We start from the raw sequence: 23,804 nt of genomic DNA, 5'->3' as shown, positions 1-23,804 counted from the left end.
CAATACTCCCAGTACTACTGCTTTGATAAGTGTTCATGACACAGATGTTACCACTAACCTTTCAAATGTTCTGAAAAATGCACAGTGTTTGTGAAATAATTGAAGTCCTTCTTTGTGCACCTGACAGATTTGTACGTGAGCTAATGCATTGATCCCCTCACCTCATTTGCTGAATCTTCGATCAGGAGCCTTCAGCTGCTGAGGGATGCTGGCATCAGGAAGAGAGAACCATGCAGCAGTGTAATATACAGGAAGAGCTGATTGGATCACACCAAGTGCAGCTCTGTCACAGGCGGTAGAATTAAGTATTTTTTCTTAAATTTTCTTTGACTTATGAGTTGCCTGTTTGCTTAGTGTTGTGTTGAGTATTATTTATTTGATGTAACTTTCAAATCAAACTGATTTAATCTTTGATTTTCATCAAATGACCATTTGACCTTGACCTTCATGGTTAGAGCCCAAGGTCAAAGTTGATCTTGAAAATGTTTTTTTTTTTCAAGAAACCACATTGATAATGTATCATATGAAAGGGCGTGGAGAGACTTCTTAATTTTTTTTAATATGATACCTTATTACATCACAATAACGCCGTAATGCTTCACAAAATCACCCACTGAGTGAATATATCTGAAAATCTTAAGTTTTTATAGTTTATAGAAGCCAAAGATTTCAGCCAATTCAGCTCCAATCACATGGATAAAGAAAAGAAAATAGTAATAATCCTTTGAGGTCACAGATCAAAGGTCAGTTGCTATAAAAGCAGGCTGATACCAGCATGTTCTAATAAATACATCGTACAACATCAAAGTTTTAGTATAGCCCTTGGCCCTCAGGGGGGCGTTGTCGTCTCAGAGTGCTCTTGTTCTTTGTGTGTTAGGTCACCTTTTTTTTGTTTAGCAGTTAGCTTGCAGTTATGCAAAGTTGCTTATTTGGCTTGAGTTTAGTTATGTTCATTTGCCCTCTTTTGCCCTGTATTGTGAGCTCATTTTGTATATTTTTGTGTGTTTTAGGATAAATAAACCCCTCTTCTCTCAAAGTCCTCACTTTGTCCTCATATCTAACCAGCTCGATCCACAGAGTTTTTGTAAAACTGGCCCCCAGACTTGTGCTTCAGATCTGTGGCCTCGGCAGTGTCTAAAAAACAGCTTAAAGCTCATCTCCTTAGACTTGCATTTGGTTAGTGTGGTTTGTTTTTTTTAGGGGAGGGGTGCTTTTGAAAAGTGCTCATTTTAATTACTTACATGAGTACTTCTTTGATTTTCTTTGGCAAATTTATGACTCTAAAATGTGAGGCATAAATACCAAATATTATGCTTCGTGAAACCCTCCACCCACTCATGCAGCCAGTCCAATGTATTTTAAAACCTTACCCTTACTCCACATAGAAAAAGCTGCTTTAATGTTGTTGCTTTTAATATTTCACTCTGAGAACAGGAAAAAGCGTGGTTTGAGTCATTAAACAATTCTAAGAAGTGTCACCACAAGAACCACAAGACCCTTACATGTATGAGTTGACTTGAAAAAGCTGGGGGTGCTTCTGCTTTGTAGTCGCAATGCTGACATTCATATCCCTGATCAGAGCATCTACTTTGAAATTGAGGTTTTATTAAGGTTTGGTGAAATGCAACAGTAAAACAGAGTGAGCTTAATCATTTCAGCTGTTTATTTGTGTTAGCTGTGCACAGATAAAGACAGAAGAATAAAAAAAAAAACATTGCATTGCAAAGGAAATAAAGGTAAGTTAATGCAGATTGGAAACAAAGCTGAAGTCAAAAGTAATGATTACTTGAGCTAAGTCTTCTCAGTCATTACTGCGATTTTTTTTTCAATGTTTATTCATACATCTAAAGTTAGTCATGCTCATTAACGTCAATAAGTGGAGCTCCATTCTCTGCATAAAAGAGCAGCTCCAACTCCTTTGACCTAAAGAGAGAAAAAAATAATTGTGGTGTAAAATCAGGGTTGCAGTATCATCGGTGTCATTGTAGTATTAAGGCATGTTTGCATGTTGAATTTGGTCTCAGTCTCAAACTTAACATCTAAAGTTAAAGTCGCTGCAAAGTGAATCATCTGACAAATGAAAGCATTTCGATGAACCCCTGGGAACTTACTTGCATGCTCCCATGTTGACACAGATGGTCCTCACATCATCAGTTGTTGTGAGTTCCTCAATTAATTCTCCAAGGTGGACCTTCACAAATTTGCGGCAGAGTGATTTTAAGAGTCCAATACCATCGCAGACAGAGAGCAACTTTGACTTCAGGCTCTGTGAAAGAGAAACTTGTATTACTGCTCTGACTGAATAATGCCGTTAATTGTTGCTGGTACTCTATGAGACATTTTACCTCTGCAGTGGCGTTTGGTCCTGCAAGTTTCTTCACCTTGTTTAAAATCCACTTGCAAGCCCAGCACTTTCCTGGAAGCTGCAAATATAAGACACACCCATGCATGTTAGGTGTATTGGTGACTCTAATCAATAAGCTGTAGATGTGCGAGCGAATGGTCGTGTGTGTCTATGTGCCATCCCTGTGAGTGGCTACCCGATCACAGCGTACCCTCTTAATCTTACCCAGTATTAGCTGGGATAGTCTCCAGCCCCAGTGCAAAACGTGTTTGATAAGTCATTCAGGGAATTTATCCTACTTAGAGACATGTTTCAGTATATTCCGTGGATACACTGGTATACTCATTTCTTTGGCAAGCTTGTTAAATACCATGCAATGTTATGGTTTTGTTGGACTTAGTGTGTGGTTAACCTCAAAATATCAGCATAGTTGGGGTTTCAGAAGTCAGATATGTCCCCACATTGTGTTACAAATGAACAAAATTCATTTGTTTTTCTCATTTCTAATCCAATGATTGTTGTTGGCATAGAAATTAATTTGACATGAAAAAGCTTTTCACAAAGACTGCAAAGTGTGACTCCTGATATCAAAAGGTGGACTGATAAAGTGTAACCTAAGTTCTTTAATATTAACACTAACCCCACTTGCCCCCATCGAAATTCCCACGTCCACGTCCTCTTCATCATCGATGCTGACCTCTACGGTCCGTCCATGGACAGCACGGACTGCGATTCAAACAAACAGAAATACTTAATCACACTTTAAATCATAAAGAGAAGATTTGGCAGTTTCATACGGATTCTCATGCAAACCAATTTTTTCGTTACACACCTGAAAATGTTGCCACGAGGCACAGAAAGAGGAGGGAAGACGTTTCCATCGCAGCCACTGAGAGATAATGCTAGTATCTGTAGTTATGGCTGCTTTTAAACAGTTAAAGGTGCATGGGCTCTACACACACCTCATTGCAAGGCGTAAAATTCAAACCACATGTGAGAACACATTTTGCGTGGTTTGGGTGCCACGCTGTGAGAAAGTCACGCACCACCTCGCCCACCCACTAAAGAACAATTAGTGTGTTGTCCACATTTAGAACACAGTGATCCTTTTATGGCTTAAGGCTGTCACAGTGTCCCTGCCTCATTGTTAACACCCCTGAAAATCAATGACTGTATCATGCTATAAATTTATGTGTAAATCTTATTCTAAACCTTTAATATGCAGTTTATTGATCCACAAATATGTATTTCAGTTTTGTGGTCATATATAAACAAAAACCAACACTGATTTTGGACAGAGGTAATTGTAACTGTGCAGGCCTATTTTCTCAACCTGCCTATAAGTTAATAACTTCCTGGAAGGCAATGTGCGACCTTATAAGGGTCCAGTGAGGCGACTCAGTTTTGAAAATAGACTTTCACATTTCTGTCAGAGATCAGAGGTGAGAGAGAACTCTTAAAGTCAGAAGCTCAAAGAATTGCAGCATTTGCAGTACACAGGTTTACTAGCTGCTAATTCAAGCTCACTAGCTGCTTACTGATAGTAATAAGAGTAAAATCTGCACACCCCATTGCTTCTGTGCAACAGAGGTTTTGGAGAAGACAAGGCAACTTCCCAATGGAACCTGTGTGGATTAATTATATGTCAGACGTGAAATTATTATGTAGTTTTATTTGTTGCAAGTAAACAGGACACATTATGAGTAAAATAAGACTTTCTAATTCTAATCAATAGAGTCAATTGCTTTGTTAATAGCTTAGTAGTTACAGAAGACGGTCATGCTTTATGGTGATGACTAATTAGGCAATATGTTTCCAGTATGCACACTCAAAAGCAACTATTTTAATTTTCATCTAGTCTATAGTTGGCAGAATATGAGTCTCATAATACGTATATGTATAAGAAAACCAATGACATCACAGTAAAAATATGTTTTTTTATTGGGAGGGAAAAAGCAAGAAAACATGAACACAGGCTTGTGTTATTAACACAAACAGTTGAAGCATCACAAGTTCTTCAGAACTTTATAAAAAGGTGGCCTTGCAGAGTTTCAGATTAGTGCAGATGGTCTTGGCAGACTTGCCGTTGGTCAAGGCGTCAATCAACTTGTTTTTTACTGTTTTCAAGATCTTTCTGCAGGCCGACTTTAGGAAATTGAATTTCAGTTTATTACAGGCACCATCCAACGGCCTCCTGATTTTGTCCTTCAAGTAAAAATATGTGAAAACAGTAAACAAGCAGCTTCAGTATAGGTTTCTTAAAGGTTAAATTAAAATAGCTTTAAATTATGTGTCCAACACTGAGACTATAGACGAAAAAAGTATGACAAAAACAGCAAATGCACAGCATTAATAAAACTTGACAATAATGTCTCTGCTGGCTTGTGGCATATATGTACAAAGCTACAGATGCGTCAAAAAATATTTGCCCCCTTCCCTTTTCTAGATTTTTGCATATTTGTCACACTTACATGTTTCAGATCATCAAACAAAGTTTTACATTAGACAACGAGAACCCAAGTAAATACAAAATGCAGTTTTTAAATGATGATTTCATTAATTTAGGGGAAACAGCTGTCCAAACCTACCAGGTCCTGTGTGAAAAAATGATTTCCACTCTTGTTAAGTTATGATTTAATTGATTAACCACATTTTTGGAAAGCTGACTTCAATTTCATTAACCCAGCCCAGGCCTCATTACTGCCAGAAATCCTTACAGTAAGCTAAGAAAAAGTGTCAAAAGCAACACATCATGCAACGATGTAAAAGAATCAGCTCATTGACCTCTTTCAGTCTGAAAAGGGTTTCTAAGGCTTTGGGATTCCAATGAACTACAGGGAAAACCATTATCCACAAATGGAGAAAACCTGGAACAGCGGTGAACCTTCCCAGCCTACCAAAATTCCTCCAAAAGCACAGTACTGACTCCTCCAGGAGGTCACTAAGGAGCCCAGAAAACTTCAAAGGAAGTGTCGGCCTCACTTACCGTAGTTAAGGTCAGAGTTCATTATTCAATAATAAGAAAGACACAGGGCAAAACTGAGACCCATGCGCGAGTTCCAAGGTGAAAATCACTGCTGAGCAAAAAGATTACAAAAGCTCACCTCACATATTCCAAAAAACATCTTTATGATCAGTGGGCCCACTGACAAGATAAAAGAGGAACTTTTGAGAAGTCAGAGTCCCATTAAATCTGGCATGAAACTAACACACTATTTCATAAAAAGGCCATCATGGTCAAATACGGTGGCGGTGATATGACGGTCTGGGGCTGTGTTGCTGTTACAGGACCTGGACAGCTTATTGTAACTAATAGACCGATAAAGTCTTCTCTCTACCAAAAAAAACCCGAAGGCGAATGTTTTAGTTCATGCCCCAAAGCTCAAGTGCACATGGTTTATGTGGCAGGATGGTCATTCAAAATTCAACAACAAGTTCACCTCTGAATGACTCAAAAAACAAAACAAAAAAACACCCCAAAAAGCAAAATGAAGGTTTTGAAGTGGTCTAGTCAAAGTCTAAACCCATCAAATGCTTTAGCAGGACCTTAAAGAGGACATGAAATGCTAACACATAAAGGCTAATTTACACCACTATGCCCTGTTTTGAAAAACGGACATAGATACAACTGTCTGTGAAGCAGCTAATAGACTTACATTTGTTTATGTTAGCTAACTAGTGACAGAATCCATAACTATAGGAGGAAAAGAGACAATAAAACTTTAAAAAATCAGTTTAAGGGGATCACATTTGTGCTGCCCCTGACTGCACTGTATATAACTTCCTATTATCTAAAAATCCCCTCCCAAATGTCAAACCCCAGAGGGCTATTTCTGTGTCAGTGTCACATTTATGTGCTGAAGAAGACTTTTCTACACATTTAAATAATTTCCTATACCCTACCACTTCAATCCAATAACAGCTTGATATGCTGGTATTTTATTGGCAGCACTGTCAGGTTCTTTATGTGGAATTTCTGAAAAATTACAAGAAATTCTGAGAGGTTATTACAGCAGTACTGTTCACCATATATTACAGTCATTACCTTTGATTTATCACTTCCAATCTGCTTCTGCACTCTGGACACAATAGTCATGCAAGTACGGCAGGAGCCTGGAAAAACTTCATCCCACAGAATCTGAGATAAAAGTTTTGGTAAAAAGTTTTCAATTTGCACAAAATAACAAAATAAGCTTCTCTACAAGGGAAACTTTGTCAAATTTTAGCTTTCTCACCTCCTCTTTGTTGTGGTCACCTTTCTTTTTTTCATGCTGTGGAAAATGCTCCTCCTTAGTTTGGTCCTTCAGAGTCTTCAACGACGCAACAAAAGCTAAGAAATAAAGCATGCTTTAGAAAAGTAGTTCAGTTATCTTAAAGGTGGAGTAAATATTGCTACTTTTTTACTTGTGGAGAGCAGGAGAAGGCCGATGGTGATGGCAGGACTCATGGTTTTCCACGCTGTCAGATTTGTGCTGTTTTCTGGGCCTTTTATACTTCTCTGCGGCTTATTCAGTTTACTTCTCAAAAAAAAATCAGCGCTTATTTTACCACATAGTGACCCTTAAACAGCATTTTTAAAATTTGCAGAATAAAGTGTTTTTTAAACAGCATTAACTGTCAGTTGAAATACAACCCCAACTCTAACAAGGTTGGGATTCTGTGAAAAAAGGAAATCAAAAGAGAATTCATTGATTTGCACATCTAGTAAATAAAATAATTTGCATTGTAAAACATAAAAAACATACCAAATGTTTAAACTGATACATTGTAACCTTTCGAGTAAAATATTGGTTCATGTTGAATTTGATTTCAGCCACATATCTTAAACAAGTTAGGACAGGGGCAAAAAAAAAGCTGGAAAAGTAAGCGGTTCTCAAAGGAAACAGCTGGAAGAACATTTTGCAAATGATTAAACCAGCTGGCTTTATTTAGTATAAAAAAGCGTGTCACGGAGAGGCAAAGGTTTTACAAGTAAAGATGGGCCAAGGTTCACTGATCTGCAAAAAAACCCTGCGAAGTGTGGAATAATTTACAAACAATATTCTTGAGGTTGTCTTGAAAGCTTCCTGAAAACCTTCACTTGATTCAAAATCCTGCAGTGAGAATACTGACAGGGACTAGAAAGAGAGAGGCATATCATCACTGATCAGGCACAATTATATGAGCACTGACAAAAAAGAAGTTTAGAATTATTTTACGGGGAAAGTGTTTTTTTTTTTTGTCCTCAGAGTTGATGTTAGGAGCATAAAAAAATATAAGAGCAAGCGTAAGGATTTAAGCAAGTATGACAAGGGTCAAATTGTGATACTGGCTGTAGCTCAGGTGGTATCTTGTCACCTGGACAAGATACTAACTGCATGTTTATTTCTGATTTATCCATAGTAGTATGAATGTGTGTGAATGTTAGTCATAGGAGGCCCTAAAGTGGCTCAAATTCCCAAAAAGGTCAGTGCTTGCTGTAGTTATGGATGAGGGTCGCCTGGTCTACTGAATCTTTTCATTTATATCACATGGATGGCTGGGTGTATGTGCGTAGCTTCCCTGGGGAACATGAGCACCAGGATCTACTTTTGTGTGCTGTGGTTATTTATGCTCCCCTGGTTTGACTTGCACCTTATCGTGGGTGCGCATGAAGAGGTGAAAAACATGCACAAATTTGATAGCTCTTCTTACATTTCTTGTCTTGGCAGCCCATTCTCCCACTGGTAAGTTGCAGCTTTGAGCTAATGTTAAAAGCATATAAGTGCATGGTCTAGCAGCTCCTTTATTTTATGTTTTTAATCAATGCAAAATGTAAAATGCAATGTAAAAATAAAGGAAAAATAGCTTCTTAATGATGTGAACCGCATCTCTGTCTGATAACTTGTTCTTAGTGACTGGTATATTTTTGAAGTAAATATTGCAAGGGCAGTGTTATCAGATTTTACTTCAGATCTACATTTTAAAGATCTTACCGGCCCTCTCCACCACCACTATGCTTTTTGTGGCTCTCACACCACAAGTTTTCACATTTTGACCACGTGTATATTTTGAGGTTCCGTCAATATTCGTATCTGTATGTGTTTTTGTGTGAGAATATGTGCAAAATGGTGCAATGTGAAAGAATTGTGCAGGCACCTTTTCTCATTTTACCTGTAAGTTAGTAACGTCCTGACATTATAATGGCAATCTCAATCCCCACACTACAGGGCTGTTGGGCCTCTCACACCGCATGCCACTTTTGATATTTTGCCAAATGTATGGTTTGAGTCTTCCATTGTGTATTTCAATTTTGAAGATATATTTGCTAGTGAGCTTTCTATAGTTTTAACAGCTGAAAAGGAAACGCAGACCAACACCTTTTTGCTTCGAACGCTTACGTGTTGTACATTCTCGCTTTCAAGAGCACAGTCAGCAACATTGTAAAAAGAAAAAAAATGCTGCTGACAGTTGCTGACATGTGTCATAGAGTATAGAGAGTATGTGTGAAAGTTCACAATCTGACAGAATTGCAAAATTGAAAAACAACTTAAAAATGGACATACCTGCATGAAATCCTATCATGTTCTTCTAAAACTGCAAAGAGAATATGGGAATGTGTGGCAAACACCGAAAACGCAAGGTTAATGACTCTTTAGCTTTTACACACTGCTGAGCAGGTAGTGCAGAGCCTGTACAAACAGTGAGGGGGAAATTAAGCAGTCAAGTTGTGGGCCGACAGGTGCTGTGCATGAAAATATCAGTAAAGACATGAGGTTGGTCAGGTGGGAATAAACTAAGGCTGCTTAAGGTCATCCCCTCTTGTAGGTGCTGTTATGAATCTATTTCAGCTGAAATAGAACAAGATACACCCCAGTTAGGTCACCAGTCTGTCACACATAAGCGGATGAAAATGGATTGATAAAAATATCCAAAAGGACATTCAAGATGATTCACTAAAATAAAAGTATTACCAAATGAACAGTGGTTCATTTCCAACGTCCTATTGGAGAACACATCCGTGAAAGAGTCAGTTTCACACATGCCGCCACAAAGGCACCACTTACAACTGGGGAAATTTCCTGCGGGTTTTTAAAGCCAAGTTGTTCTGAGTGGCAGATAGCTTTGAAAAAATTTCATGCATGCAATGGCGAGGCTCTTCTTGAAACAAAGGAAGTGCAGAAAACAGTTTTCTTAAAGTAGATATGAAACACTGCATTTTTAAGGGCTAATTTACTCAATGGACACCTACTATAAAACACTCATAGATTTACTGTGAAGCTTTGATTTCAAGATTTGAGATTCAAAGTGTTTATTGTCATGTGTACAGAAGAAATAGCATTTCTCTGTGCAATGAAATTATTCCTTTGCTGTCCATACACAAATGCCAAGTTAGGTAAGGGTTAAAGGAACAAGATAAATAAGGATAAAAATAAGGATAAAAATTAATGAAAGATAATTAAATAAGTACAAAAATAAGTAAGTGAAGACAAGTGAGGTATGCAGATGTACAAAGGAGCTTAATGTGCAAAATGAACTTAGTGTGCAAAGTGTCCTGATGTGCAAATTGCAGCTGAGGTAGGTCAGCCGTTCAGGAGTCTGATAGCAGTGGGGAAGAAGGAGTTGTTGAGTTGTGAATTTCTGGATTGGAACAGTGCGTGTTGAGCGTGTGTGGGGTCTTTGAGGATGGAGGCAGCTCTCCTCTGGACTCTGTGATGGTATGCTCTGCAGAGAGGGCAGCGGACTCCTGGTGATCTTCTCCGCAGTCATCACTCTCTGCAGGCGTTTGCGGTCCGTAGCAGTAGTGCTGCCGTTCCATGCAGTGATGCAGCTGGTCAATGTGCTCTCCACAGTGCAGCTGTAGAAGCTGCTGAGGATCTTGGTCGACATACCAAATTTCCTCAGCCTCCTCAGGAAATGCAGCCGCTGCTGAGCCTTCTTGACCAGCTGTTTGGTCTCCAGGTGAGGTCCTCACTGAGACCCACCACAGTCGTGTCATCGGTTGCTGCACAGTTATGAGTCAGCAGAGTGAACAGCAGTGGGTTGAGCACACAGCCCTGAGGGGCTCCAGTGCTCAGTGTGGTGTGTGGTGTATACTCTGTCGCAGGGCTAAAACAGAGACTGGCAACTCATCCATACATGTGTAACCAGTATGAGGCTTTTATTGCGTTACCCTTACCCCAGATAGAAAAGGGGTGTTTTTGTTCATTTACTTTTAATATTCCCCACTGAAAACAGAAACTAGAGGTCTGACTTTCTTTACACCATTAAAAATTCTAAGAAGTGCCACCAGAAGAATCACTAAAAATGTATGTGCATGACTTGACTCAGCAAAAGCTGTGGTGCTCCTGCTTCATAGTGACAGTTCGAACATTCATATCTTTGATAACAATGGCTGCTCTGAACTTGAAGTTTCATTTAGATTTGGCAAACACAAAAAAACAGAGTCAGTGAAATGATTTAATCTGTTTATTTTTTAAGCTCTGCATAGATAGAAGAATGGAAAATGCAGCCATTGTAAAGGAAATAAAGGTAAGCTGTTTTGAAGGATAAAAGTGATGATACTTTAAAGTGTGGGAGCTAGCTCTTGTCAATTATTTTTGGAATAAAGTTTGATGGGTTTTTTTTCATGCATGTAAGGTCATTGAAACTCCTTAATTTCAGTGTCTGGACCTCCCTCCTTTGGATAAAAGAACAGGTCCACTTCCCTTGGCCTAAAGAGGGAAAATTGGAAAAACAGAAACACATACGTTTAAATATAATGAGTTATGATAAAAACTATATTTCATTGTTTTATTGTAATCATCATTAAAGTATCAAGGGTGTGAACCCTGATTTAAACCATATGGTTTCAGGTCAGTAAGACAAAATAGTGGGAACTTAAAGTCGCTACAAAGTGACTAATCTCAATAATCTGAAAAATGAAAGCATTTAGATGAACCACTGCGAACTTACTTGCATGCTCCCATGTTGACACAGATGGTCGTGAGTTCCTCGATCAATTCTTCCAGGTGCACCTTCACAAATTTGCGGCACAAAGATTTTAAGAGTCCAATTTCATCGCAGATAGAGAGCAACTTTGACTTCAGGCTCTGTGAAAGTAAAACTTGCATTACTGTTCTGACTGAATGATGCCGTTAACTGCTGCAGGTACTCTATGAGACATTTTACCTCTGCAGTGGCGTTTGGTCCTGCAAGTTTCTTCACCTTGTTTAAAATCCACTTGCAAGCCCAGCACTTTCCTGGAAGCTGCAAATATAAGACACACCCATGCATGTTAGGTTTATTGGTGACGTTAATTTTAGTAGTACTTTTTCCAGGTTGGAATCATTAAACAACATATATCTTTCAATTTCGGCACCATGGTGAAAAAGGCATGGATGTGAGAGTGAATGTTTCTGTGTTTCTGTCTCTGTGGCATTCACGTGATGATGATGATGATGATTGGCTGTCTGACCACAGTGTACCCTGCATCTCTGTGATGGACCAAGCAATGAAGAAAACTTAGGCACAGATTAAAGTCCAAAAAAATGATTTTTTTATTTAACCCAAAAAACATAATTGGTTAACTCATGCAAAAAGACTCAAAATCTTGGGCACATAAAAGAGGTCAAAATAACAAAACTCTACTCAAAGTTGACACCACAACTGATAACTCAAACAAACTGACCAAGACAAAGGGGAAACTTAAATAGTGGCTGATCAGCCCACAAAAACAGGAGAAGGGGTAAAACACACAAAACCTAACTAAACCAAACATAATGAACTCCAATTCCCCCCCATGGTCCTGAGTTATGGCGTGAACCAATTTGTAGTCTTCCTTTAAAGCTCGCTCCGCCCCTTTTCTGCCTCTTGGCTCCTTAATCAAGGGACTGGAACAGCTGGAACTAAGGTAACTCAGAAAACAAAAAATTAATCATACATAACAGTGTAAACTAAAATGTGCGCACTTATTTTAGAATGCAGTGTTATGTGGATATGTGGATTAACTCTAAACCAAAACCAGTTATTTATTGTCCTGTAAATTAATTCCTATATTTAAAGAAAGAAATGTGAATGCGAGGTTACTTATAAGCCTCTACACTAACATGGTGATATTACCACTGTGTGGCTGTAAGTGCAGCCATCACAATCTCCATCCCAAGTGCAAAAGTAGTTTGATAAGTCACTGAGACAATGGACCCTACTTGCTGATACTATTATTAATATATTTATTCTTTGTTTCTCTCTCTTTTACTAAGTTCACTTTTAAATTCACTGTATTCACTTGTGCCAGGGATCTTTTTTTTTTTTACTTAGGTAAACTCTGAATACTTCTACCATTACTGATCATAAGTCGTATTTTTTGTTTAGTCATGTGAGGATGAACATCACATGTGCATTGGGGACTGCAGTCTCAGATAAACTGCACACCACAGGACCCACCCTTTATCTGGTAGATTAAGATAGCTTAATAATCTGGAGTGAAAGATCAACGAAAAGTTCCTCACATGGTGAACTCCCTCACTTGTAGTCATTTCTTCTGACCTGGCTGATGCTGCCTCCCCCTCTCTCATCTGTCCTCATTTTTCTGAACATTTGCCTCTGATCATCTGCAGAGTGTTGCAGGGCACGAAGCATCTCTTCTTTCCACTTGCCACTCTGATGAAGCTGCTGCTGATGGGATATACAGTGCATCTTTTTCTAAATGATTATAAAACTGATCATTAATGACAGGGAATGTGGGTGTTTTTTAAGGAATAAATACGTTTTTGTCAACAGGAAAATTAGCATAATGTATTTGCATTCCTGCTCTGAAGATTCCCAAACAGCTTTCCTTGGGACTGAAAGGCTGGAGAGTGAGTGGGTCATAGTATCATTTTGTGTTTGGTGGTTAAATCTCTACAGGGGTTGCTTACTTTAATTCTCCTCGTAGTCCTAACATGCCCTGGACAGCATTGTGGGAAGTGCAGCCTCTGATGATGCAGGATAACGCACCATGTCATGAATCTCAAACTGGTTTATTAAACATGACAATGAGTTCATTGTATTGGAAGTCACAGTCATCAGATCTCAATCACACAGATAGATATGCTGCTAACATATCTGCAGCAGTCACCCCCAATATGGACCAAAATCTCTGAGAAATGTTTCCAGCACCTTGTTGAATCTCTGTCACAAAGTGTGAAGCAAGTGTGCTCCAACCTTTTACTACAGCACTATAACTAACTTCAATGAGCTGAACTGAACAGCGAGTTCTTTACTTGTTCTTACACACTGATCATTTATTAACCTGATGTTTGTTTTTTTTAAAGCTAGTTAGCTCTAAGCAAAGTAAAATGATGCTACTGTTGATGATGAGCACAGTGTGGGAATCTTTAGTTTGAGCTACACAAAACTTATCTACGATCGAGACTTTGCATAGAATGTGGGTTCTGTTTTTTTTCTCTGGTTAGACACTTGACCCATGATCGGTTATTTATTTTTAGTTTTTTCATGCAAAGTTATTTGCTGGCGAAATGTTCAAGAACGACACAGACAGCTCACTAAGTCATCATTTTCACTGACACATGCCACACCAAGAAGAAATAATGGTCTTTGGCTGAGGATATTAGCAGCACACACCAGCATCCTGTTATGGTGAAGCCTGATGGGCTGAATGAATTAATGAATGCTTTTCCTCTTAATATTTAAATGATCATTACATGGATTTCTTTACAGGATTAAAGGTTTCAACAAAGTCCCCCCTGAAGAATTGTTTAAAATTTATGTGCATGACTTTATTGAAGTGCTGCTGCTTCATAGCGACAGTGCTGGCATTCATATCTCTGATCAGAGTGGCTACTCTGAAGTTTGGTTTGGAAAACAACAACAATAACAACAACAAAACAGAGTCAATGTGATGATTTCAGCGGTTTATTTGTGATACCAGTGCATAGATACAGATAAAGAAATTGAACGTATGGCATTGCAAAGGAAATAAAGGTAAATTGATGCCGTTTGAAAAGAAAGCAGAAGAAGAAACTAATTGGTTAATTATTGGCAAATGCGACTGGGATGACTTGTTGATTGTTTTTTCCAAAGCCGTTGTGGATTGTATTCGTGCAGATGAAGTCAGTGAAACTCCTTAACGTCAATGCGTGGAGCTCCCTTCTCTGGATAAAAAAACAGGTCCACCTCCTTTGGGCTAAAGAGAGCAAATCAAAACAAACAGAAACATTAAAAACATATGAGCTATTACAGATAATATTAGGGTATGTTTGCATGTTGAAGCTAGCCTATGTATTTAGCATTTATCAAGTTAAAGTTGTAACAAAGTGAAGTAAACACTGCTGAGACATTTCTGAAAATGAACTGTAACCCACTTTAATATAATCTAATGTGAATTGTATTTTGCACTCATAAATAACATTGCTGTTGTTATTTTGCACGCTTCTATTTGGTGTATTGTCCCTTTATCAAATTTACCAGAGACAGCCACTCGCTGGTGGAAGTAGAGGGGGGGAGAACGCACGAACGTACGAGCCTGTGAGTGAAGAGAGACTACCGAGCACGTTGGGAACAGATGCCTTTTTAAAATTTTTATTTTAATGTGATTGTGTCCAGCTTCGGTCCTTGTGGATAACATCTACTGTGAGTCTGAATGAGGATTTGGCCAAGTTGTGCCGCGTGGAGACCCTAGCGTTGAAAACCCGACGCTGTTAACCTGAGACTGTTGGATCAACTCACGTCCCAGAGATAAGGAAATGATTCACACTTCTGGTAGCACTTCACTTTAATCTCTGTTCCGCAAGGACTCAAGCCAACATTTGATTTTACACATGTGATCCCCAAATAGCGCGCATAAGAGTGGTCAGTTTTCCGGGTTATTTATAAAAGCTGTGCTATTTTTTTTTTCATCCAGACGCCTTCAAATTTAAGAGCAAAATACCTTAACCTCCCCTTTCCGGCGTGAAATATCAGCGCAAAGATTAGTAGATTTCATGTCGCAAACGTTATTAAATCTGTTTGTGCACTTAATTTAAATATTCTCCTCCCAAAACTATCTGAAATGCATATGCAACACGGTCAGCTGCAAAAGTCTTTTTCTCTAAGAAGTTCACACCTGTTGGAGGCAATCTTGTCACTGCGCTCTCTTTGAAAGTATCGACAGTAACGCTTTCATTGTAATTGTATTGGTAACCCACTGAAGTGCTACTGAACGTTCCCAACCAGTCATTCTGCAAGTGTAGCAGACAGAAGAAATCTAGATTAACCGCAAAGAAGCTGATGATGGTTAGCATGTGTTACAGGCATGGCCCTTTAAGGATGAAGCCTGATGGGAAATGTATTCGGGATGTGTGTAGCGGGACTGCCTGGTGGGTGTGTGTAGAGAGAGAGAGCGGAGAAGGGGGAAAAAGTAACGGTTAGCTACAGAAGAGACGAAAAGAAAATAAATAAAAGGAATATAATAACTCCCTCGACAGCCAGAGTTGTGTCGGCGATGCTCGCTGTGAGTAAACTTTCAGCCCACTGTACGCGGTGTTCGTGCCTTGGAGAAGAAATAAAGTTCGGTGAAGCAGTTTCCTACGCCTCCTTCGATCTTTTTGCTAGCGGAGTTGACCTGTATAGTAAGCTGTTGCCGGCTACGCGTCAGTTACGGAACCTTCAAGTAACTGCCAGAGGTTTCCGCGGATCTGCCGCGGTAACACATGACAGAAAAACCTGAACTGGACACGGAGAGATATTTATTTATTCTGGGACTTAGATGTATAGATTATTTTGCATGGATATTTCTGTGTCTTCTATTTCCCATAAACAAGCCAGCACTTCAAAATTCACGCTGGTCTGTTTTTTTTTAGGGCTCCTACTTATAAACTGCTACTTTGGTCCCATAGCTATCTCTAAAATTCTGCAATGCTGCAGAAACCATTCAGATCAACCCTGATTTAAACTATGTGGTTTCAGATCAACAAGACAAAATAGTGGGAACTTACTTGCATGCTCCCGTGTTGACACAGATGGTCCTCACATCATCAGTTGTCGTGAGTTCCTCGATCAATTCTTCCAGGTGCACCTTCACAAATTTGCGGCACAAAGGTTTTAAGAGTCCAATTTCATCGCAGATAGAGAGCAACTTTGACTTCAGGCTCTGTGAAAGTAAAACTTGCATTACTGTTCTGACTGAATGATGCCGTTAACTGCTGCAGGTACTCTATGAGACATTTTACCTCTGCAGTGGCGTTTGGTCCTGCAAATTTCTTCATCTTGTTTAAAATCCACTTGCAAGCCCAGCACTTTCCTGGAAGCTGCAAATATAAGACACACCCATGCATGTTAGGGTTATTGGTGGCTCTAAATAAGACGTTAATTATAGTAGTACTTTTTCCAGGTTGGAATCATTAAACAACATATATCTTTCAATTTCGGCACCATGGTGAAAAAAAAAATCAGTTCAAAGGAATCCTTAAAAAAAAAAAAAAAATCCCGGATATTCATGCCGAAGATGAGTGTATCCAAACCTCTGACCACAACTGTATCTGTATATTTGTGATATACTGTATGTGTACTGCTGTTTATTAATAATAATGATGTATAAAAATATAAAATACGTTTTTAATAAAGGCATGGATGTGAGAGTGAATGTTTCTCTGTGTCTCTGTGGCATTCACATGATGATGATGATTGGCTGTCTGACCAGTGTACCCTGCATCTCCATCCCAAGTGCAAAAGTAGTTTGATAAGTCACTGAGACAATGGACCCTACTTGGTGAAACTATTATTAATATATTTATTCTTTGTTTCTCTTTTACTAAGTTCACTTTTAAATTCACTGTATTCACTTGTGCCAGGAATCTTTTTTTTTTTACTTAGGTAAACTCTGAATACTTCTACCATTACTGATCATAAGTCTTATTTTTTGTTTAGTCAGGTTGACTTAGAAATTAAGTTGAAATGAAAAAGTTCAGATTTTTCACTGAGACCGCGAAGTGCCACCCCTGATATTCAAAGTGCAAGCTCAGTTCTTTAAAGCGGTAACATTAACCACTTGCCCCCATCGAAACTTCGATGTCCACGTCCTCTTCATCATCGATGCTGACCTCTAAGGTCCGTCCATGGACAGCACGGACTGCGATTCAAACAAGTAGAAATGCCAAATTACAATTTAAGTCATAAAGACACATCGGTGATTTTGCAGTTTCATATCCACTCTCATGCAAACAAGTGTTAAGGTACACACCTGAAAATGCTGCCACAAGGCACAGAAGGAGGAGTGAAGATGTTTCCATCGCAGCCACTGAGAGATGATGCCTGAGTATCTGTGGTTATAGATGCTTTTATATAGGAAAAGGTGCATGGGTTGCACATGTACATTTCTGAAATTCAAACCCAGTTACCACAGAGCAGAAAATATACACATCACCGCAACAACCTACATATTTGGATTTGTCTTTTTTAGTCAGTCAGTGCACTCCCTTATTAACATAAAAGGCAATGGCATCTTGGGGCAATATTTTATCTCTTATTTGAATATTAATGTTTATATGACCATCTTTATCGAGTTTATTTAGTTAAGTTTTGCAAAATCTAATAACAGCTAGTGTGTTGTCCACATTTAGAGCAGGGCGATGCTTTTATGCACAATGTTCTCACATCACTTTAGAGGTTTTTGTGACTGGTTAACAGTAGAATTTCAGAGAAAACTGATTATAAATTTACTATAATATAATATATAGATGTGGTATTGTTAGTGCTTTTTGACTTGTATTTCACAGTGTTTCTGACTTATTGGTAAAGCCCCTGCCATGTAGCCACTGATTAATGGTATATATTATATATATGTAATTTTACCCATAACTGATCCATGAATGTGGGTTTAGATATTTGCCAGTTTTGCAGTCATATAAAATAAATAAATAAATCCAACACTGATGTGTACAGGGGTAATCATAACTGTGTGCATACATATTCTCATCTTGCCTCTAAACGAATAACTTCCTCCAACGTAATGTTTGACGTTATAAAGGTATTTGTGTCCGGTGTGGTGACTCAAAGCTGCCCAAGTGGACTTTTGAAATTTCTGTCAGTGATCAAAGGTGAGAAAGAACAAGGGTTCATTAGCAGCTTGTTGATAGGAAGAAAGGAAGTGTATGAAAAAAGTATGCATACCTCAATTTTCTTAGCAAGAAGAAGAGGAGTCAACTTCCAGATGGAACCTGTGTGGGTTAATGACCTTTATTCAAAGTTATGTCCAAGCATACGCATAGGAAAATTAATGACATCGCAGAAATAAAAACTAATTTTGCAATGATAAATAGAAAGTAACTATACTGTCCTGTTTCTGATGGATGCAAAGGGCTGATTTAGTGTCATTATCTCAGATGTTTCTGTCTGTTTGGACTGGCTGTTAGATTGAGTTGATAAAGAATGTATCTTGCACACCCACAGAGACTGCTGCGGCTGCTGCACCTGCAAACATTCGTTTGTCTGTGGTAGGTTGCATAAGATTCACTCCCTGTGAATCAAGTTCCAGCTTCAGTTTTAAAATGTAATGTGCAAACACAATATGTACACATAGCTCACCACTGACTACCTAAAATGAACAACTGCTGCATGTTGCTTACACAGCATGCATCTGTAATTCCCCACTAACACAACAGCATCCCACGACACTGCAGAATGAATAAATGACTCAAAGATGGTCAAATAGTCATACAACTTGTGGAGAACTTTCATCAGTCAAAGGTCCGCAAACAGTTTGGGCCCCATGAGAGTAGCGTAAGTGCTAGTAGATTTGTTTTAGGGGTGGAAATGCTCAATATGCAGATGTCCAACTAAACTGTGCGACGATGAAATGCTTACAGAGTTTCAGATTAGCACATATGGTCCGGGCAGAGTGGTTGTTTGTTAAGACATTGATCAACTTGATTTTTTATCGTTTTTAAGATCCTTCATTAGCCCAGCTTCAGAAGTCTGCCACTCGCTGGCACATTAAAGGCCTCCTCATTTTGTTCTTTAAGTAAATACATTTAAAATAGTAAATTAGCAGATTCACTATGGGTTTCTTCAAGGTTACGCCAAAATAACTTATTTATTTGCATGTATATAAACTGTAAAACAACAAAACTATAGAAGTGATAAAGCAGAAAGTAAAAGCACTACTGACTTGCGGCATATTTACTGAGATTTACAGGAATTATGAGAGATGGATTTCTCCAAAATAATTTTATTTATACAAACAAGATACAGTAAAATAAATGAAATCATCATTTAAAAACTGTATTTTGTATTTACTTTGTTTTTTTTGTCTAATATTAATATTAATTGGTGATTAAACCCTCAGAAACCCTCCAATGGGCCGGAATTAAAGGAATTCTGCAAAGATGAGTGGGTCAGTTATCACAAATACTTGATTGCAGGTCTTGTTGAAGAACTGGTTATTAGGTTTAGGGGGCAATTAATTTTTCACATCAGACGTAGGCATACCTGAGTTTCAGGATATGAACTGATGATTGTCCAGGTCCTGAACCAACAAAGCAGCCCCAGTCTATTACACTACCACCACCATGTATGATGTTCTTTTTAAGAAATAGTGTGTTAGTTTTATGCCGGATGTAGCCAAATTTAAACCTTCCAGAAAATTCAGCTTTTGTCTTTTCACTATTTCTTTTTGTTGAATCATAAAGTCTGACCTCAGCTGAGTCAAGTGAGGCCTGCAGTTCTTTAGATGTTGTTCTGGGTTCTTCATTGACCTCCCGGATGAGTCATTGGTACATTCTTGGAGTAATTTTGGTAGGCCAGCCACTCCTGGGAAGTTTTCTCACCTCTTTTCCCATTTGTGGATAACAGTTCTCTCTGTAGTTCACCAGAGTCCCAAAGCCATAGAAATAGTAACTTGTTCCAGACTTATAGATATTGATGACTTTGTTGTTTCTTAGTAATTTCTTTAGATCACATCATGTGTGGCTTTTTGAGATCTTTTAGCCTGCTTTACTTGCATAATAAGCTAAAAGTCTCAGCTAAAAAAAACGCTTTCAAAATAAAAAAGCACTCGTTTGGATGAATATAATAAATGCAATGTGCTCACATGTCAGTGAGTCACTATCTCTGCAGAGGAAGTTTTAGCTTTCTCACCTCCTCTTTGTGGTCTTTGTTGTGGTCATCTTTCTTGTTTTCATGTCGTCATAACTGCTGTGGAAAATGCTTCTGTACAGTTTGGACCTTCAGAGACTTCCATGACTCAACAAAAGCTAAGAAATAGAACATGCTTTGGAAAAGTAGCTGAATTATCATTAAGGTTTAGTAAATATTGATGCTTTTCTTACTTGTGGAGAGCAAGAGAAGGCCGATGGTGATGGCAGGACTCATAGTTGTCCACGCTGTTTCATCACAGCTGTTTTGTGGGCCTTTTATTCTCTTTTCAGCTTATGGAGATTGTTTGTCAACTGTATCAGGGCTTATTTTACTACATATGTGACCCTTAAACAGAATGCAATTATTTGCAAATCTCATAAAGCCATCTTTGACGCCCAGCATGTTTGCAATCTGAACCCAGGGCCCTGCAGATCAACATTTTTAATAACATTCAGCTTCTTAATGATCTGAACCACATCCAGCTGTTAATTCTTTCTTGATGGTCTTAAGTTTTAAATTAAAAATTCCCAAGGTGGTATTGTCAGGCTTTTCTTTTCAACGTCAAAGCTTTTCGAGGTCTCGGTCTCCACACCACCACCATCAATCACTATTAGGGTGCATGTTGGACCTCTCACACCACATACCACTTTTCATATTTGCCCACATGCATAATTTAAATATGTACTGTATTTTGATTGTAAAGGTTTATGTATCCATGAGGGTTTTATGGGTCAACAGCTGAAAAGGAAACACAGACCACCACCACCTTCCTGCATCACACCTATTCAAGCACATGATGTACGTGCCTTCTTTTAAATGCACACTTGGCAAATTTATGAAAAGAAAAAAACTTTACAAGAAGTCGTCTTATTGCTGCTGACAGCAGGTGCTGTCATTTTGTACATCTGCATATACATTTGTGAGTCAGAGATGCAGCGTATGTGCGAAATGACACGATGTGAAAGAATTGAAAAACTAATCTGAATGAAAAAAATGCATGTATCCGCATGAACCCCCTTCAAATTCTTTTAAAAGTGCATAAATATAGAAATATGTGATAAATACAGGAAGCACACGGTGAATGGCTCTTTAACTTTTTCACTCTGCTCATAAGCAACTGTGTGTTGCTTAGTGCTGAGCAGGTAGTCCAGATCCTGTGCAAACAATGAGGTAAAAAGCAAGCAGTCAAGCTGTGGAACTAATCAATGTGACCACTGAAAATATCAGTATCAGTAAATATCAGTTCAGAAAACATGAGCTCAAAACAGACACTTTGTCAGTTATGACAGTTAAGTTTTGCACAGTTTGTGAGTTCCTATTTTGTTTTGTTGAGAACATTAAACATTTGGCAGTAGCTCCAACCAAAGGGCAGATGGAGGAGGTGTCCGTGCTGAAGATATTAAGGTTTTAATTGGGGGTTATCAGAGTAGCCAATCAGAATGTAAGGTGCTGCACTGCAGTGGAATAAATCAGAATTTCCGAACAGTTTTTGTGAAAAGGCGAATCTTCTTCACACACAAAGGTTAACTATGGAGTTCCACAGGGTTCTGTGCTAGGACCAGTTCTGTACTATTTACATTGATCTTACTTGTCTTAGGCAGTACAATTACAAGGCATAGTATACATTTCCACCCACCTTTTTCTTGCCATGACATCCGATGGCATTCATTGATTAGTTAGACTTATGGCTTAAAGACAGAAGGGCCCAGATGGCCTCCTATGAGGTCATTGGGGCAATCGTGGTTCAAGATTTGGGCGTTCGCCTTGTAATCGGAAGGTTGCCGGTTCGAGCCCCGGCTTGGACGTTTTCGGTCATTGTGTCCTTGGGCAAGACATTGCACCTTATTGCCTACTGGTGGTGGTCAGAGGGCCCGGTGGCGCCAGTGTCCGGCATCCTTGCCTCTGTCAGTGCGCCCCAGGGTGGCTGTGGCTACAATGTAGCTGCCATCACCAGTGTGTGAATGTGTGTGTGGATGACTGGATGTGTAAAGCGCTTTGTGGTCCTTAGGGACTAGTAAAAGTGCTATACAAATACAGGCCATTTACCATATTGTTTTTTAGCAAATATGGTGTCAAAGCAGATACCTAGTGCACTGTAAGGAATTTTTTTGACCAGGATATCCCCTTCAATGCGCATATTAAACAAATGTGTAGGACTGCCTTCTTGCATTTCGACAGTATCTCTAAAATTAGAAACAGTTCAGAGTGATGCTCTCTCAGAGCACTCCTCTTTCAGACTCCTGACTTTTTTGTGGTTCCTAAAAATTAGAATGGGAGCCTTCGGGTTTCAAGCTGCTTTTCTCTGGAACCAGCTCCCAGTTTCAATTTGGGAGAAAGACACCCTCTCTATTTTTAAGATTAAGCTTGTTTCTTCCTCATTCACCTGTTTTCACTTTCTGTGTATAATTAATCTCTGGCTCTCCCACAGCCTGTCCTTCATTGTGTGTTCTTCGCCTCACCTCAAACGGTTGTTTCTACTGTAATCAGCCACCAGGGGGCGTTGCAGTCAAATATATGAGACCTGCTGGCGCCCTGCAGTGATGACCTGGTGGGCGTTAGCAATTTCACAAACAAAGAACAGGAAGATTAGGAAACACCAAAATAGCAAATTCTTTGTGGTTGTCTCAACCTCTATAGTTAGGCAACTATTTAAACTTGTGAGCAGATGCTTAATGGAGCTGCTGAAGCCTCTGAATGTGCAATAAAATTCTCAGAATGCAGGATGTGCACTGACTCTGCTTGCGCTAGATCAAACAGGAATAAACCAGGACTGCTTACAGACTTAAAAGAGTCCTTTAAAAGAGTGTACAGGTTACATTTTGTTAGCAGGCTCCATTTAAAGACCGTTAACATCCATGCGTCACAATTTTCTTGCAAATACCGAACTTTTAGCCCCCTTTCTTCCTTATTTTACTCTTTGTTTGTCTAAAGTGTCAGTACATTTAGACATTTTGTGATTATACATTATAAACAACGACATGGTCTATGCAAAGCAGACAACCCACAAACCCAATATCAACTTTTACCTTTTACCTTTTATTTATATTTGTGTACAAATGTATAAAAAGTATTTGTACACAATCAAGGCTCATTCTTTCTCAAATCAGAATGGGTCCACGGTCGTCTCAAGGTGCTTTAGGCACTACAAAACAAGACTTTGGTCCTAAAAGAGTTGCTCATTTAGCCTAATTTTTAGCATTAAATACCTGAGAATACATTAAGCTAAAACTCAACATAGATTTTTTTCTCTGATGTTTGATTGCAACCTTTGAGCTGCCAGTTTGGAAACTGATGTGAAGAGCGAGAAAATGTAAGCGTGAGATAAATGAAACATATCCTCCTAAGTAATTTTCTGATACTGCTGCAAAGATGAATTTGTTTCGCACGCCTAATAAATTGAGTCACAACC

General features: G+C 38.8%; 3 protein-coding genes across 3 annotated transcripts; all 3 read right to left on the bottom strand.

The window, feature by feature from the left end:
• Window positions 1-1,640: 1,640 nt before the first annotated feature.
• On the bottom strand, window positions 1,641-3,243 carry LOC146552439 (antimicrobial peptide NK-lysin-like). The gene is made up of 5 exons (XM_085256797.1): window positions 3,177-3,243; window positions 2,985-3,070; window positions 2,346-2,423; window positions 2,112-2,266; window positions 1,641-1,923 (listed from the first exon to the last, which is right to left on the bottom strand). The coding sequence occupies exons 1-5, from the start codon at window positions 3,223-3,225 to the stop codon at window positions 1,851-1,853; spliced, it is 441 nt and encodes a 146-aa protein (XP_085112923.1). The 5' UTR covers window positions 3,226-3,243; the 3' UTR covers window positions 1,641-1,850.
• A 1,094-nt stretch (window positions 3,244-4,337) lies between these two features.
• Window positions 4,338-6,791, bottom strand: gnly (granulysin). The gene is made up of 4 exons (XM_085257573.1): window positions 6,749-6,791; window positions 6,580-6,674; window positions 6,390-6,482; window positions 4,338-4,549 (listed from the first exon to the last, which is right to left on the bottom strand). Exons 1-4 carry the CDS (start codon window positions 6,789-6,791, stop codon window positions 4,370-4,372), a joined length of 411 nt encoding a protein of 136 aa, XP_085113699.1. The 3' UTR covers window positions 4,338-4,369.
• Window positions 6,792-14,189: 7,398 nt separating this feature from the next.
• Window positions 14,190-17,574, bottom strand: LOC146552437 (antimicrobial peptide NK-lysin-like). The gene is made up of 5 exons (XM_085257692.1): window positions 17,502-17,574; window positions 17,314-17,390; window positions 16,492-16,569; window positions 16,258-16,412; window positions 14,190-14,468 (listed from the first exon to the last, which is right to left on the bottom strand). The coding sequence occupies exons 1-5, from the start codon at window positions 17,548-17,550 to the stop codon at window positions 14,396-14,398; spliced, it is 432 nt and encodes a 143-aa protein (XP_085113818.1). The 5' UTR covers window positions 17,551-17,574; the 3' UTR covers window positions 14,190-14,395.
• Window positions 17,575-23,804: the final 6,230 nt, after the last annotated feature.

The sequence above is a fragment of the Mchenga conophoros genome, linkage group LG19 (genome assembly GCF_057382185.1).
Source record: "Mchenga conophoros isolate Kocher_MC1m ecotype Shallow Benthic linkage group LG19, M_conophoros_male_GT1.1, whole genome shotgun sequence".
Lineage (NCBI taxonomy): Eukaryota > Metazoa > Chordata > Actinopteri > Cichliformes > Cichlidae > Mchenga > Mchenga conophoros.
This window is presented reverse-complemented; position numbering and strand designations above follow the sequence as displayed.